The sequence below is a fragment of the Sylvia atricapilla genome, chromosome 8 (genome assembly GCF_009819655.1).
Source record: "Sylvia atricapilla isolate bSylAtr1 chromosome 8, bSylAtr1.pri, whole genome shotgun sequence".
NCBI classification, from domain to species: Eukaryota; Metazoa; Chordata; class Aves; order Passeriformes; family Sylviidae; genus Sylvia; species Sylvia atricapilla.
In genome coordinates, this window is record NC_089147.1 from 26024251 (window position 1) to 26041666 (window position 17416).

General features: G+C 37.9%; 1 protein-coding gene across 1 annotated transcript in view; it reads left to right on the forward strand.

The window, feature by feature from the left end:
• NRG3 (neuregulin 3) overlaps positions 1–17416 on the forward strand; it is a 342543-nt gene that overhangs the window by 127369 nt on the left and 197758 nt on the right. Inside the window, exon 2 of the mRNA XM_066324173.1 lies at positions 14188–14317. Within this exon, the coding sequence (XP_066180270.1) occupies positions 14188–14317 (130 nt within the window). The remainder of the gene's footprint in view (positions 1–14187; positions 14318–17416) is intronic.

Below are 17416 nucleotides of genomic sequence, written 5' to 3' on the forward strand. Positions count from 1 at the left end.
AGGCTGTTGCAGCAAAAATGAGATCAGCTTCAGGGAAAGAAATTCTGACTCTCTCCTTCTCCTAGATGTGGGTGGATGTCTTTCTTATATGTGCCAGTGCCTATTCAAGGGGGCTGGCATGGGATCTGTTTAAATAACCTTTTCATTTATGAAACTTTTCCCTGTGCAAAAAAAAAAATGGCTAATTCAGCCTAACCATGACTGATGGCAAAGATTTCCACTTGCTCTGCATGGTAGAGAACTTGTGATTGTGTGCTGTCCCCAAGTTTTCCATGCTTTTGCTCAGGTTTTAATTAGGTCTAAACCATCACACATTTTCCACTGCTTTTTGGAGCAGTCGGTCTAAATTTACTGTTGGCAAAAACAATTTGAAAGCTGAAGCAATGTAAAAATAACACTTTTAAAGAAAAAAAAAAATCCAAGATTCAAAATTAACTACCTTGTAGTTTCAATCTGAATGAGTACTTCCAAACCAGGCTTAGATGTTGGGGGCTTTCCCCTTTTTAAGAAGTAATGTCAGTAACCTTGGTTTAATATTAGTCTAGTTGGAGAAGAAGCAGTGGTATGCTCATATCCCAGTTTAAAGCAGATTAAATATAAGTTTCAGCTGATTTGTGTAATGAATAGATAAAATATGTAAATAAGTACTGGATTATTAACTACATACCTGCTATTTATGAACTGTTTAATGAGTGATACTTCTTCAGCCTTGAGTTCATCAAGAGATCTCTTAGCTGTTTGTGTGAGCAGGTTTTTGTCGGGCTTTCTTGAATTTCCTGAGTTTCCAGCAGTTTTGTTTGTTAGTTTTCTTTTTCACTTTCTTTCTCCTGCCTTGTATTTTTTGACCCTTTTACAACCTGCTAGCCTATGTTGTTTATATTTGGAGAAAATATGCTTTAGCACCTGATTGATTGATTTATTCTTCCATTGTGTTTTTTTACTCAGGTTCTTATTCCACTTCCTTTCCTGGTATCTTTGGTCAGAAGTTTCACCAATAAAGCAAACATTGCTCTGGGAAGATTCACTTAGGAGAACAGTAGGGTAGATTGTAAAGGAAATTATCTTTATGTTTTCTTAGGAATGGCTAAGAAGCAAATATATCTCAGTGTGAGCAAACAGTTGTGTCTTGGCCGTCCCGGTTAAGCACTCAGTTTGAACCTGGATAAACTGGGTGAGCTGTTTGTGTCAAGAACCATTGTTTGAATCCACTTAACTCATTATTTAAAGCCTCACATATTTAACTGTATATGTACTTATTGGTCTGATCTGGGCAGCATTACATGAGAACAATTTAAAAAGCAACATCCCTGGAGAAACTGAGTCAATAGTTAACCATTCAGTGGAAGAGGAGGGAGCGAAACACTGTAAAGAGCATTTCTGCCTAGACTTTTTTCCACAAATCTTAAAGGGGATGCTGTTAGAAGAATTGATTAGTGATAGGGTTCATCTCCTGTGAACTCCCGACAATGATTACTGAAGCATTTTGAAACTAGCTTATCTGATTTATCAGCTGATTTTTTTTCTTGGTCTTTTCCACCCTTCCAAGAGTAGCAGTTGTGCTTTCCAGAGGATATTACTAGGATTTTTGCTGCTGCTGCCAAAGATCTTCTGGCACGAAATCGCTGTCTGAGTCAGCTTTGTAACATGACAAATTCAGAGGCAGCTGCAGTAGTGATAAGTTTGCTGCCTAGTGGGCAGCTTCTGAGTAGACAATAAATCTCCTACTAGTTATAAAATGTCATTAAAAATGGCCTAATGCAATAATGATTGTGAAATACTGTGGTTATTATTCTGGTTAGCAGGTTGAAAGATGTATCAGTAGTCTAAGTTAGAACAGCTATTCAGTTGTTGTATATATCAGCTTTAAAAACTAGAAGCCATTGAAAGAGGATAACGTAGTCTTCCTGTTGTCTTTTCTCAACTAGTTGTTAATTGCTCGTATTTCATTCTCATATTTCAGTGCTCACATCTGTTGCTTGTGTATATGTTTTTTCTCCAGTGTGGTGGCACTAGAGCGGTGTGTAAGATGCATATTCCAATGGAGAGATTTTACAATGGAATTAGGCTGCAATTGGAGGTGCTCAGTGTTGCATTTCCAGAACTGGGCTTTCGTGGTTGTTGTTCTGTCCTTCTATTATAGGATTATTAATGCTGCAGTTTGTGAGTTAAACTACTGGTTTAATTGGCTTTTTCTTTCCTGTACTAGTATCTTCAGTCAACCAGAGCCTGCAGCCCTACTTTTTATGTCTAATTATGTTCCATTTCTGTGCCCCAGCCTACATTTAATTTGCACAGAAGTGGAAATGAAGTTGTCAGTGACATCTCGCAGTGACTCTCCTCCCCCTTACTTGAGCTATATCAGATGCCAACACTGCTGATTTGTTGAACCTCAAGCTGTTTTGTTTAGCAGTGCAAAGCTGACTGCTTTGCGACCATCAAACCGGTACAGTGAGACACAAAGTGCTTGTGATATTGCCCAAGTTTCTCATGGGTGAAGGTAGGAGATATTTCAGTTTCAATTATGTACTGGCTTAATCTGAGTAATGAAACAGGGATGCAACTTCAGTATGTGAAATTTCATGTTCTCTGCTAGCTACCACTGGTAGAAAACCTAGGTTAACATGGCTTTGATTCAGGAGTGTCTGAAAGTGAAGGAATACTTCTGTTTTCTATTGCAAGGCTAGTTTTGTTGCAAGATGAATGCTACAATTGTGCTTAGTCTGTGTTATCTAAGTCAATTAATTGTGGAGTGGAGAGGACTGAAGGGTGAGAATGCATTTTAATGCTTCTCAGAGCAAGAAGAAAAGCTGCTACAGATGTTTCATTCTTCTCCCTTCCTAATGCGGACTAGGGGAAAATTGCAAATACCATGAAATGTTGCTACAGTGCAAATTTGTTGATGCTATTTTAACATTGCCTTTGTCCTTTTTGTCATTCAAGTAGTGGTGGCTTTGTTCTGTCATGCTGTTTTTTGTTATAACTTGAAGTGTGAAGGAAGATTGAGGTTTGTGTAGCGCTGAATTTACACTGCTAGAAGCCCACCCTGCAGACCTCGTGTTTTGTGAGTTCGTGCAGCATTGGAGGGGAAAACTGACCACTGAATTTATTTGTCCCTCAGTTACACTGCTTTCTCAGGTACATAAAATTAGAGGGTAGGTAGGTTTTTCTGCATTGCCTTGGTTGGTTTGGGGTTTTGTAAGCTCTAATTTAAAAGAATATGTGATAGTTTTCCCAAAGAAAGTTTAAAGGTGGGAACACGGAGCATAAGACCTACAAAGTCTGCCTAGTCATTAATGAATAGAAAATTAACCTGAATGTTTTTGAGAAGCTGAAAATTCCAGTTAGTCTTAATTCTCAGTGATGCATTTTTCCTTCATGGTTTTCAGTGGAGTTAAGTAATTACTGGAATGTTTTTAATCAGAGCTTTCACAACTATTTGGTTGGAGGATGCGCTGTACATGCTGATTCAGTTATGTAAAACCAAAAAACCGTAACTCACACCAAACCAAGCAGGTTCTGCTGAAAAAAGCATTGTGTGTTTACTGCACAGCACTCTGCTTGCCTGCAGTAATGCTTCAGTCACTCAGAAATGACTAAGGATGAATGCTGCCATGTCCAGAAGTACCCAATGACCCCAAAAAGCTCTAGCAGTTGGAATTGCTGCCGAGATGCACCTCAGGGTGCCACAGTGCCAGCCCACAGGTGCCTGGCAGTGGCAGATAAGTTCTGTGGCTGATGGTAACCAGAACTCAGCCACAGTCAGTGCAGACTGCTTTGATGTGTGTATGTACTGCTGTAGGCTCCGTGTATGCAACCAGGAGGGAGTTATTAGAAAAGGAGAAGATGGTGGGGTGTTGGACTTTTGTATAAGTCATTGAGTAAATGCAGATGCCAAGGCTTGAGTGCTCTGTGTGCTTCTGGTGCTCAGGTCTCAGAAGGAGTTGGAAAAACTTAAGACTTAGAGAAGAAGGACAATAACTTACTCATTTACTAGCTTGCTGTCACTGTTACAAGACTGAATTATATGTACTGTCTTGATGGTTGTGGAAGGATATAACTGCTGTAGAGATAATTAAATGTGGAAGGCAAATAGGTTAGACTTCCTTTTGGTGGCTAGCTTTGGTGTTAATTAAGTTTCTGATGTTTCATAATCTTTTTGGTAGCATTATGTAAAAGAGCTGTGTGCATGTTTCCCTTACCTGCCAGTGAGCCATGCTCTAAACCACCTCCACCACAGGAAGAAAATACATCTTAACTTTTAATTTAACGCTAAAATTAATGAATTAAACACACTGAAATGCAGATTTTAACTAATAATTGCATCTCCTGAAACTCAATAACCTAGCACTTAGTTGGTAACATATAAGAGCATATGTTACTTTGCTCGGGGTGAGTACAGTGACAGGTTATAAAATTAGAACTGTAGAGCACATTGGATGTAGGAGCATTTATGGGCTTCCAAAAGCAACTTCACAGTGTGGTGGCTTGTGGAGACTGAGGTGAAGAACAGGAGCCCCAACAGAATATTGCTTATAGTGGCAATGGTCCCAAGAGACATTTCAGGGTGCTTTATACTCTGTCTTCATGAAAGCATCTTCCTTCTAGTCCCAAACTCCATTTTCTCTTCCCTTTGCTCCTTGCTTACTGGTTTATTGCACTAAGGTTGTGTATTCTTTAGTGATAAGCAGCCAGCCAACAAGTTTCAGCTTTTAAACTTTTGTAGCAACATAATAGTCTCAGTTGCAGGGAATTCAGCAGAAAAATCTGTTTCACTTGAGAGGCGATGACTTCAATTTTTATCATGGATGTTGAACTCGAAATTTTATGTTAAATTGAAGATCAGAGGGGGATGCAACTAAATGTGATTTGAATGTGAGTCGAAGGCCAAGGATTCAAGAAATAGAAAAAAATGTGTTTACGTTATTCCCCAAAATATTTGTGCGGATGTTAAGATATTAGACATACCTTTGACATCTCTGGTCAAACTCAGCCCAGCTTGGGTTTTGTTGACTTCAGTCTCATTCCTGAAGCTGTAGTAGCCCACTGAGAACCTCATTATCCGGCTCTTTCTTGCCACAGTTGACTGACTCTTGGCTGTGCTGAAGCAGTGTGTGTGTAAATTAAAAAGCTATATGTGATTTACCTAATTACTGGCATTGGAAAATGCCGGCCAATAAAGCTGAGCAGTTTGTTGTTGTGGGGATTTGCAGTGTGTGAATTTCTGACAGTGCCACGTGAAAAACAGATGGAAAAATTGTTCTTACCTGAGAAAGAGAATAAGAGAAGCCCTGCGAGGTTATCTGCACACAAGGGCAGAGCAGTGCAGAATGGGGGAACTGTTGCAAAGACACTTTACCTTCTCGTGCCCATTCCCCTTTCTGTTCTGGGAGACTGAATTAAAAGAAATAAAGTGAGGAAATGAAATTTCAAAAATAAAGCATAATTTAGAATATATGGGTTTCTTTGTGAAGGGAAATGTGGAGAGTAATGTGAATGTTTCATAGCCTGACTTTGCATGTCCACACAACAAGGATATCAGAATTATAAATGAAGTTATGAATAAATTTTAGATTGCATGCCTTGGAAACATGCAGAAGCTTAGAGTTAAAATAGCTTTCTTATTTCCCTTGTTTCTAGTCAATGTATTGTTTGACCTATTTCAATTCCTTGGAGAAAGAGCATCGCTGCCAGTCAAACAACCTACTCATATCTTCTTGATAATTAGTATTTTTACATTAAAACGTTAAATGTTTCTTCATATAACTAGAAAAATTCTTTTATTCCATTAGGTATCTCCCTCTGAGCGTACAGTACCCTGATGGTGATTATAAGAAGTGATTTATTAAATGTTGAAAACACAGTGCTGGGTACAACTCTAAGGAAATGGTCAATGATCCAGAAAAACTAAACTGTAGAACATCGATCAGGCCCAGGCAGCCCAACCTGTCAGCACTGTTACTGTTTTCCCTTTGCTGCTGCTTTCTATAAAATGTATAGATAAAATGTGCAAATAGAGATTATTACAGCTCTGTGATTGATGAAGTGTTGCTGCTCAATGAGGACACTTGCCAGCTGCCATTGGTGATGAGACTTTCTCTGTCAATTCTAGCATCTTTCTTTTACAGGAGCTGGGCAAGCTAAAGTCCCTCTATGTTCTAAACAGAAATATTTGCCTTCAAGATGTAAGGTTTCTGTCCTTCCCTTGCTCTCCTCTGGCCTTGCATCTGAACTCCCACCCCCACACAATGTTTCACAGCTGTGGTCTAAGAAGGAAAAAGATTTGGAGGACAGTTAATTGGGGGTTTTACTGCATGTAACAATAATTGTAACACTGCTTTTATACTCGTGTTGTAGCAGTACTGAATTATATAGTTGATTTAGGTTTTTGTGGTTTCTTCTTGATTTGATTCACTAGGTTTCACAAGATTCACTAAGTTACATGTTTCATTTCACTAGTTTCAGAGTGCTGGTGATTGCAGATATCACAGATGTGTGCTACATCTGCTTTCTTCTAGCATCTTTTAAGCTACACAGAATTTTCTGGTTTGGGGTGCCACTCCTAAGTTTTGCTTGCACTTCTTAAACTCTATATTTTATTTTATTTTATTAATTAATTTGCTTTTTTACTTTTATGCTCTGAAGTTGCTTAATTGACCAGTATTTCAGTTTCTCCAGGTATTGGAGGCTATTTCCTAGAGCTATTTTCACATCCCTAAGAGGGTGGCCCTTTGTGGTGCAGTGGTGCCATCCAGTCTCAAGGGCTTTTGGTGTCTGCAGAGACGTGAGTGGGACTGCAGGGTCAAAGGACAGAGAAACCCTGGTGTGGGCAGTGGATCCGCTTCTGGCACAATCTCTGACATGCTGCTTTTTCACTGATTTCCTCTATTAGCTTCTCTTAGATCAATTAATAAGTCCTACTGAAGGATAACTGGATACATTTGATTGACAAAAGCACTCTGCCACCTAGAGAGCCCATCAGAACTGTCATAACTCAATTTCAGAGTAAGTCTTCACTTTGAACACTAAAACCTTTTAGAGTCTTAGTCATTCCTGTTTCTTTGGCTCCTAGACACCAAACTTCTGGCCCTTTGTGTCTCACAGGGCTCTCTCCTGAGTCATTTCCCATTTGTTCAGCTTTCCCTGGTTTCAGTTTGAGCAGCACAGGAGAATGCAGGCTCTGATGTGCAAATTGCCCATACAGAGATGAATTTCAGTGGTGTTTAGAGTTCAGTATTTAAGTTCTGACAGATATGATCAGATATTACATTTCAAAGTGATACTGGCATTATTTCTTTTTCTGCTTTTGAGTTTGTTGTGACAAAGCATTAGGTGAGCATATTTTTGTACCTTCTTTTTAAAACTAATTTTTGGTTAGTTTGATTTTTTTTTTAAGCCATGAAAGTAAGAGATAATTTTGTATTTCAGAGTTCTTTGCATCAAGTAAATAACATGATATTTGCTAATAACGCACTAGTAACTTGAAAATGCTTCCATATGTTTTTCAAGATATGTATTAATACTTGTGTATAGTGATTTCAAACTGCAAAAACATTTAGAAAATACGAACAACAAGGTCACACTTAAAGAATTAATTTGGGATTTGCTGACAAGGGAGCATGTGTGATTTTTGGAGAGATGACTGTCTGTAATTTCTTCTTCTGGAAGTGTTCTGTGTTTTCTTGCAGTTGTGCATGTGATGCTGTGCTCTGGTGAGATGGGAGGAAAGCAGTCTGTTGGAGGGTGTGCTGCTTTGTACCACCAGAGGAATGTTTCAGAGGAATGTGCTGGTTGAGTTAATATCACATGAGCTTTGTTATGTAATCCTCAGAGTGAAATGGAAAGGGAAGACACAGGGGCTGTCTCTGATAACAATTCCAGCTCCCCCCCCCCAGTCCGACTGGGAAGCCAACACCTCTAAATGATGACATTGTCTAGATGGATTTTTTTAAGAGTTAATAAAACCTAGACATTCAAAAAAATGAATAATACAGCTCATAAATTTATTTTAGCCTTTCGAATATGGTAACAGTCCCAAATGTTTATTGGTAACAAAGGGGAATTTCTGTTAAGCATTCAGATGTCCCTTAGTTCAGTGCCTATTCCTTAAGCTATTTTTTCATTTTTGTAACTGCCATGTGCCCAGGTGTTTTATGCAAAAGCAGCAGGGGATATTGATTTCAGTTTGTTGCTAAATTATACTGATCTGTTCATTTCAATCTGAAGGATAATAGAACTGCTCCAGCGAGTCCCTTATCTGTAGCACAACTTTGCTTTATATCATGATGCAATCAAAGCTTCTGAGTTGTTATTGGATTAAATAGAATTTTCTCTGGCACAAAACTGGCTAAGGGGAGGCTTCTTGAATAATCAGCCTACAGAACTCTAGTGCTTGTTTATACAAAACTGCCTCTCTAAATGCAAAAGAATTGCTTTTGCTATCATTAATTAAGCTTTTGGTTTAAATAATATATAAATGTATGCAAAAAGAGTTCAAGTAAGTTTAGAACAAGAAGCCTGTTAGCCTGTTATTATTTGAAAAACATGAAGTTTTCTTTTTTCTTTTTCTTTTTTTTTTTTTTTTTAAAGTTCTCAATATTTCTCACTAGAATTTTTAAATTTAATTATTCCATCAGATCCATGGCTAATGCCAGCTCTTTACGTAGCACTGACAAATCAAGATCTCTGTTTTGCACTAAAAATGACTATGTCTAGAATGTTTTCTTAGCAAATATCAACAACTTAAGAAGGAGCTACTGTCAGCTAAGGCTAAACCAAACCACTAAATATTCGTTTTCCTTTCCTTCTACCTTAATGAGTGTCTTCCTAGGACTTGTTATCTTCTTCCCCTGCCCACCTCTTGTATGCCAGGGTGGGAAAGGGACTCTCACACCTGAGAAGGAAGGAGTTTTTTCCCATGGGGGGAATCATGGTGGCCAGAGGGTCTGACCCCCTTGTTTGTCATTGTCCCCAGCGTGGGGAACATTGCACAAATAAATTGCCCCAGTTTTGTACATTTTGTTATCAGTGCTGTTGCTCTTACTGTTGCCTTTCTTTTCTCCTTGCTGTTTCCAGCAAATCGCTCTTCTCTTGACCTATGATCCTTCCCTGTTGTGTTTCTGACTGGAGAGGGAATAGGGGAAGCACTAAACTGGGAATTACCCTTCCTAAACCGGGACACTTCTAAAAGCACAGAAATAAAAATTTTAACTTCTGTGGTTTTTTAAGGTTCAGTAAGTGAATAAACAAAATTACATATAGACTATTCTGTGTCTAAGATTGTGGTGGGTTTTTTTGTTTGTTTTTTCGGGGTTTTTTGTTTGTTTTTGTTTTTTTTTTGTTGTTGTTGTTATTGTTGTGGTGGCGGAGTTTTGTTTTGTTTGGTTTGTTTTGTTATGTTTTTCTTTTTTTCGGGCAAGACTGTTTCTAGTTAGGGCTACCACACGTAGTTCTGAGGTAGCAGGAGAGAAGAACTAGATGACCCTACAGGAACTTCAGAGAGCCCTGGTTACACCTGAATCATTGTAAATATTTTGCCATTGACTTCAGTGAACACAAAATGTAAGTCCCTATGTGCTATTAACTGACTTTTTACGCTGCCTTCCTCGTACAATGCAGTGTAGTGAGACAAGAATATATTGTAAAAAATGTTGGGGTCTCTTGAGAAGGTATTTTTCTCATTACTAAAGCTGTGTTTTCAGAGGAAATTCAGTTGCTTATATCTGGCTTATTTTTTGCAGTGCATTTAGAAATGGGATCAGGGATTTAAAATAAGCATCTTGCTTGTTTGGTGCCTCGGTAAGTAATGGTTCTCTGGGAAATGATCAGTTATAAATGGATAAAAAGATAAAGGAAAAGCCAGTTTGCATGTTGATAGTGAATCTGTAAAGCTGGTAATACCCAGTGGTAGTCAAAATATGCAGCATTTTAAAAAGTCCTTTAGTTTCTGAGCTCTGGTGTTAAAATGGACCACGTGTTAATATTCCTCGGTGGAAATGCACCAAGCATTTGCCTTCCCTGTGTTCATGGTTCTGTGGCTGCACAGTCTGAGTGTCTGCTAGTCACAGAAGTTATGCAAAGCCTTCTCTTGTTCTCTTGGGTCAGTTTTCTCCCTACAGCAGCCAATGTTGTCTGCCTGGAAAAAATGTTTCAAGTGAGAGGGCCATGGAGTGTGGGTATCATTTGAAGCTGGCGTAGGAAAGAAACTTGCTTTGTTTGAGATGTAACCAGCAAAATGTGTTTCTGAAGCTGGAATGCTGCAGGACAGATGTGGTGATGGATGGGAATGGCTGCTGCTGCAATCTGTGCAGCAGCAACTGCCCTGAATGCTGCAGTTTCCCAGGATAATTTAAATCTTGCATTCTTTCTTTTCCTGCATTTTCCCCCTGGCAGGTTTATCAATATCAGGACAGAGTATTGGAAACACTGAAAGTGGTAGCCTTGAAGGAGCAAATAGCGTTTCTAGTAACCATATCATACCTTGAAGATCACCCAAAATATCAGCTATAAGGAGCCATCCTGTACTGGTTTAAATATAACATACATTAATGAGACAAGAATACAACTTCATTTACACTTTTTTAGACTGTTTTGGACCTAAACAAACTAATATCTATAAACTTGCTACTCATTTTTTCAACTGTCCTAAAGGCAGAATATTTTTAGAAACCAACTCCATGTTTAGAAATAAGGGATCTTGAGGCCTTCCTTTGAGATGTGACTGGAATTCTGGTTTGTTTGATTAGGCAGTGGTAACTGGGGGTTGGCAATGATATATCCATTTTTGGAGTATGGGAATCATGAGTAAACCTTTGCTGATATAGTAAGGCAAGAAAAATAAGAACAAGAGGGCTTAGAATTTTTTTTATTCCATCTTAGTTGTAGAGATTCCAGCAGAAGTCCATATCCCGTGCTTCATTTGCATGAAACACCTGGCTGTAAAAAAAAAAATGAAAATAATAGCTTAAGGAATATGCACTGAATTCAGGGACATCTGAATACTTCATTCCCCTTTGTTACGTATAAATATTTGAGACTGTTAACACATTCACAGACTGAAAATAAATTAAGGAGCTGTATTATTCAATTTTTTGAATGTCTAGGTTTTATTATTTCTTTTTTAAAAAAATCATTAAAAAGTCAAACATCACAGTACAATGGTGTTTATATACCATGCTTCTGAAGCTATGAAGGACAATTCCAGCATAGAAAAGTCAATTCAGTGTTTGGTTAGGGGTAAAATAAAACAAGAGACAATAGGATTTATTATTTATTAGACAAAGAATCAGGAAAACTGAACATCTCTACAGTGTTGTCTATTTTGTAGTTTCTGCAGTTATGTTTAGAGCCATTTTTTAGGTTTTGTTTTTATCAATATTTAATGAAGCTGTAGCAGAGTTTGTGAATACAACATAAAATAACAACAGGATTGTAATTTTTATGAAGCTCATGAGTGGGATAGATGAGTTATCTCCAGCAGAAAGTACCCAGCAGCTCCAGGGACATCTCGGATATCAGTTAGTGACACAGCTTTGGAATGCTGGACCCTTGAGCTGTGACACCTGATCTCTGCAGCCCAGAGATCTGTGCACAGCTCAGCTGTACCAAGTGTCCATGTGCATCAACCTGCTTAGACTTGCACAAACATTCCAAACCAGAGAAGACTCTAATTGAAATGTGACTTTTAATGAGATTATTTATTTAAAAAAATAAAAGTTACCAATTCTTGAGTGCTTTAAAACATAAGGAGTGCAGTCCAAGGCTGCCAGAGGAGCTGCCAGGATCACTGTTACCTACAACTGTTGTACTTAATTTGAAAGGTGAGGGACAAAACACAAAAGAAAAGCTTGAGGTTGTGTCCAAGTGGAGAAAATGAAGTATTGCAACTCATCCCCATTTATAAACAAAACAAAAGGGTTGATCAGTATTAAACAGAGGAATAATTAAAGCAGAACAAAACTTCTAAAGAATATATTTAATCCGAAACATTAAAATGCTGACCTTGACAAGGTGTTCCTGATTTAATTATGGTGGAAGAGGAGTCTCCTGCACTTCACAAGCCATGTTCTGAGAATTCCTTGTGTCACTGCCTCAGCCAGGCTTTGTCCTGGTGCCCATCTCCCTCATTTTGCTCTTGTCCTTTGGGAGCACCTCAGGTTCCTTTGGTCTATGCATTGCACTTGCCTTCATACAGGTATTTGCACAGGTTGTTCCTTCAGGGCAGGCTGACAAATACAAGTGTTCTGTTCCCTAAAGCCGGATCAAGCTCAGTTTCTGCTCATCAGTTTTACTTTTAATTATCATGTGTGCTTTGAAATAACATTGCCTTCAGTTTTCCATATTTAAAAGGGGTAGAAATGTAACAGGTTACTCAGGTTTATAGTTATTTTTTTTTGCCTAGTCAAGTTTTAAATAGTCATTTTAGTGCTCTTGGGTAAAACTGACCTTATAAAGTAACTGAGGTACCTCTTTTCTATATGAGGAATTTTTTATTTTTTTACATTAAAGATGATAATTCTTGAAATGTCAACAGTGAGATGTCAGCTGTTTGCATCTATAAAGATCTTGTATTGTCTCCAAACTTCCACTTCATACATTTCAGTTCAGGGTTTGCTTGCAATAATTAAAAACATCGTTTCTATTTAGCCTGCATCTTTTTTTGTAAGTGCTGCTACTGGGGAGAATGGCATGGCCTTTTGTTCTGAATCTGTAAAGACATTTGAGGAAAGACTGTTAAGAGTTTTTCTCAGGATTTTTTTTTCTCTCCACTGAAAACTCTAAACTTAAATATTTTCTCTCTGGAGAGGAAAAACAAAAGAGTGTTGCATACAAAGAATAGAGTGTGGATTTTCTTCTTATTTTCAAATGTATTTTATTAATCTTCTGTCATTTAGTCTGCATATCAGGAAAACTTGTAGAGGTTTTTTTATTAAAAATGTATTGAGAACAAAAAAAGCTACTTTGACACTTTTTGGGGATTATCTGAATTTTCTTGCAGAACTATAGTTACAGGTGTCTTGTGGTTCAGTATTTTGGTTTTCAGCTTTTTTTGGTGGATATTTACCTTGTATTGAGTTTTGACCAAAGCCAACTTAAAGTATTTCTATAACCGTGAGTTTGCAAGGTTCTATGTCTATTGAGCACTGCTTCATTTATTTGATAGCAGACAACTTAATATTTTGTGATAGGTTGTATGGTATACAATGAAATGTTCTCTTACTATTTCAGTTTATATCAGGTCCTGCAAAGTGATTAGGAATTTAAGCTTTTTGAATTAAGATTGAATATGAAGAATAAACCATGGCTCTGCGGAATAATCTACTAATTCATAATCTACTTTGAAAATCACACTTCGTTAGACAAAACCTTGTCATAGTGAAGAAAATTAAAATATGTGTCAATCAGGCATCTTCCTCTGAAAATTTCACTTGATTGTTGATTAATCCAACTGGATTGGGAAGGTTAAAGAGATTTATTAGAAGACAGAAATGATAGCTCACCCTGACATACTGTCAGTCTATTCTAAATCTAATTATCTAACTAAATATTCCAAAGGTTCAGCCAACAGTTTTATCTGTAATCAAGCCTTTAACTGTGTTTTGGGGGTGGACTTATGTACACCTACAGATGATCTACATGAAATGACAATCACTGGTACATTGTGTTTGAGTTTTAGGCTGGTTTTTGTGACTGGTGAATCAAATTAGCATTGGCCTTGGGTATTCAGCTCTTTTTTCCTCTTTCATTGTAGCTTTGGATTTTTTTTTTTTTTTTTTAATTTACATTGTATGACTTACTGCTGTTTGGTTTTTATGAAAAACACTGTACCTTATTTCAAACCGTGTTTTGGCGTAGTAATACAAAAAATTGTTCTGGTTAAAGGACGCAAAGTAGATGTCTTTACATTTTAGCAGGGAAACCTTGGAAATTGGAAGTAGTTGAGATTATATTGCAACTTTGCTGCAGTCTGGTTTGTTTTTCTGCAGGTGTTTCTTGTGGATCTTTTAAGAAACCTGACTGCGAATACTGCTGCGGTCAGACAGAGGTTCTCACACCCTGTGCCTCCCATTTCTTTTAGTCTGTGTTTGATGTTACTGAGACCAGCGTGATCGAATTTATTTAACATCTACTGTAGGAATATCCAATATTTGTCCTTACAGCATTTCTTTCCTTCCCTTGTTTTCCCCTCAGACACTACAACGTATTCCACGGAGCGATCTGAGCACTTTAAGCCATGCAAAGACAAGGACCTTGCGTATTGTCTCAACGAAGGGGAATGCTTTGTGATCGAAACCCTGACAGGATCCCACAAACACTGCCGGTAAGTCACCTGCCAAAAAGGGCCAGAAAAGGCTTCTGCCTGAGGGAGGAAGAATTAGGGAAAAAAAATTACAAACATTCAGGTGTAGAATGTTGGAAAGCAATGAGATTTTTTTTCTCCGATCCAACTGCGTCCCTCACAGCTGGTGGGTTTTTTGCTGGTCTGTGATAGTCACATACAGAAACATGTAAATACAAGAAGCAACGTTTTGATCTTTTCATAGATAAGAAAAATCTTCAGTGTTCTATTTTCTAATCATACAAAGATGTAAGGATTAATGTTTCATTTTGTTGGGGTTTTTTTTCACATATAAAAGTCTTATATTCCTCTATGTACCGGAAGCCTTCCTTTATTTTGGGTACTCCAGCTAGGGTATTTGACTAGAGCTGTATGTACTGTTAATTGAGAGAGAAGAAGGGCTAGTAGTTTTGAGACTATGGGTTTCTCAAGTTACTGAAAGATAAAATGACCTGTGATAGCTGTCTGAACCTGCTCTATAGCTGTTGTACTCTTTTATACTCCTGAACTTCTGCTATTATGCAAGGTCATCTTGAATGTATAGAAAATAATATCAGAAAAGAAAGCTAGATCTCTTATTGTTATTATTGCTATAGGTTAGCCAGAGAGGCCAGTAAAAAGGAGTGATATGCAGAAGGAATACTGCAGTATCTTCCTAAAGATGAGGATTTTAACACACATACCCACCAGACCCCCGATTATCTATGCAGTCTTCTAAACAGAAGAACAGGTTTTCATTTTGGACTACTTGTGATCTGATTTACTCCTAAGACACTATGTATGGCATACAAAAGGTGTATCTGAGGGACTCACGTGCCCAGGTTCTAATCTGAACATCTAAATGTATGGAGAACTCTAACATAAATTGTAAAAAAGTGTTGAGGACAGAAGATTTCCTGTAGGGTTTGAGACTTGAGATGCTAAGTCCCAATAAAAGTAGAAAAAATAGTCTCAAAGTCACATGTGCCTGGCTTGAAAATGGAAATTTATGAATTTAAAGGCTGATGAAATTCTGCTTATCATCAGAAGAATATTTCCGAGATTTTCCCTTTTTTATTCAATACTGGTGATTTTTCCCATTCAGCTGTGTATGGTTCAGTGATCACTCACTTCCCTTCTTTATGTTTTCCTATGGCCTGCTTAAATTAAATATTATGATTCATTTATTGTGGAAAATTGATGTCTTTTTCTACTTCTATCATAATGGTACACAGGTACATACTACACAGGTTGGGTTTTTTCCTCAAAGCGGATGAGGTTTTCTGGTCTTTCTTAGAAATGTCATGAGCTGTTAAGGGAAATATATTGCTCAATTATTTAAGGGTTTTTCATTGTCAGAATATTCAAACTGAACAAAAATAGCAGAGAAATATGGATATATATGAGAATTTTTAAATTGGTTGATAAATCTAGTAGCTAATCTTTTTAAACAGACTCGTTTTGTAAACTGTGGATTCCATTTTTTTAAAAAATGCAGGGGATATCTCTTAAGAGCTGCATTCTTTTTGTTGGTTTGTTTGTTTGACTTTCAGAATCTTTCCTATTGTCTTTGCCAAATTCTCATTTATTTTCTGTAGTTCTGATAGTGCAGCCTGATTTCATGGTTTGAGGTTTCCCACCCGAGCTTTCCCCTGTTAACTCAACAAGCCAGAATGTTGAATTTTCATTTTTTCCATCAGAGTGGATTTTTTTCCTCACCTTCCTTGTGTTACCCTTCCATAGGGAAGCACCAGTATCTCTTGGCTCCCGTGTGTTTGATGTTTTTTTTGTTGCTTGTACAAGTTCCAGGCACATTCTCTGGGAATTCAACATCTTTTTTGTGGTGGGGGCTTTGAACGGTACAACACCAAAAGACCTGTTTGAGGCAACAATTTTCGTATAGCACAATAAGATACATTTTAAAATTTAAAGGGTGATTAGTTGTAGTAGTTGGTTCAGTTTTGTAAGGACCTTTGACACTGCAAGCAGCAGCCTGTTCAGAATCACTTGTATATTGATAGGTTTGTCATTAATAGAGAGAAATCTTTAGATTTGACCCTTAAATGGGTATATATCTCTGGTATTTATCTCTACCTTGGTAGACTGTGAGTGTGTCTTGGTCAGGGTCAGTGCTGTAATGAGTGGGATGCAGGTGTTTTCCTGTCTGTGGCCTATAACAGTGCTCAGAAATAACAGCCAGAATGTACACATATAGAAAAATACAATACTGATATACTTTAATTGTCCTCTAGTGAAAAGCAATTTTTTACTAGGGTTATGGAATTCCCATTGTCATCAAAAAGAATCATATGAATACAGAACTGTGAAGACTTAAAATGTTACTTGGTTCTTAGAATCAGGCTTCATTGTATATTCTCACTGTGAGAGTGATTTTGCATCTGTTCTGGGAGCAGAGCACCAATTTACTGAAATGAGAATTTGCCATGCAGAACAGCTGCAGACAGAGGACCTTGAATGAGCAGAAAAGTTTTATCCCACTTGGCCAGATTTGCAGGGTAGAATACCAGTAGATGGTATTCTTAGGGAGTTGTGCAGTTGTCCTTGTTGCATGTGCATGTCTAAGAATAAATATGCTAATTATTAAAGGGACAGAAAGACAGATTTTGGTAGCAATTAATAAATACTTGAGTTACACCTTGGACCTCTTCTGTATCCTCATGACCCATCCAACAGGCTCAGCTGGCAGCTCAGGCACCTTTCAGGGTGATAAACTCCATCGTGCTGTTGTTGGAACGTTGTCGCGTGTCCATCTTCTGCCTCCAGCTGACACTGGAGACATTGGGACTGGGCTGTTGTAGAGCTCTGGCTCATTCCTGATTTGTGGGATTCCTGCCCTGCCTGCATTAAACCCAAAACTGTGGGGACAGGGACTAAGGTGCCCCCTTGGCCAAGGGCAGGGGGCAGGCTGCATTGCAGGAGACCACTGGGAACACAGGAATTTAGGAGGTCAGAAGGAGCCCCGTGATCATGGGTCTTCCATTCCTCTTCACCTCCAGAGGAGTGTCCTGAAGTCACAGGATTTTTTTTTCAAATTTAATTCTTTTTTGTCTAAATTTAATTCAAATTCTATAAATCAATTTT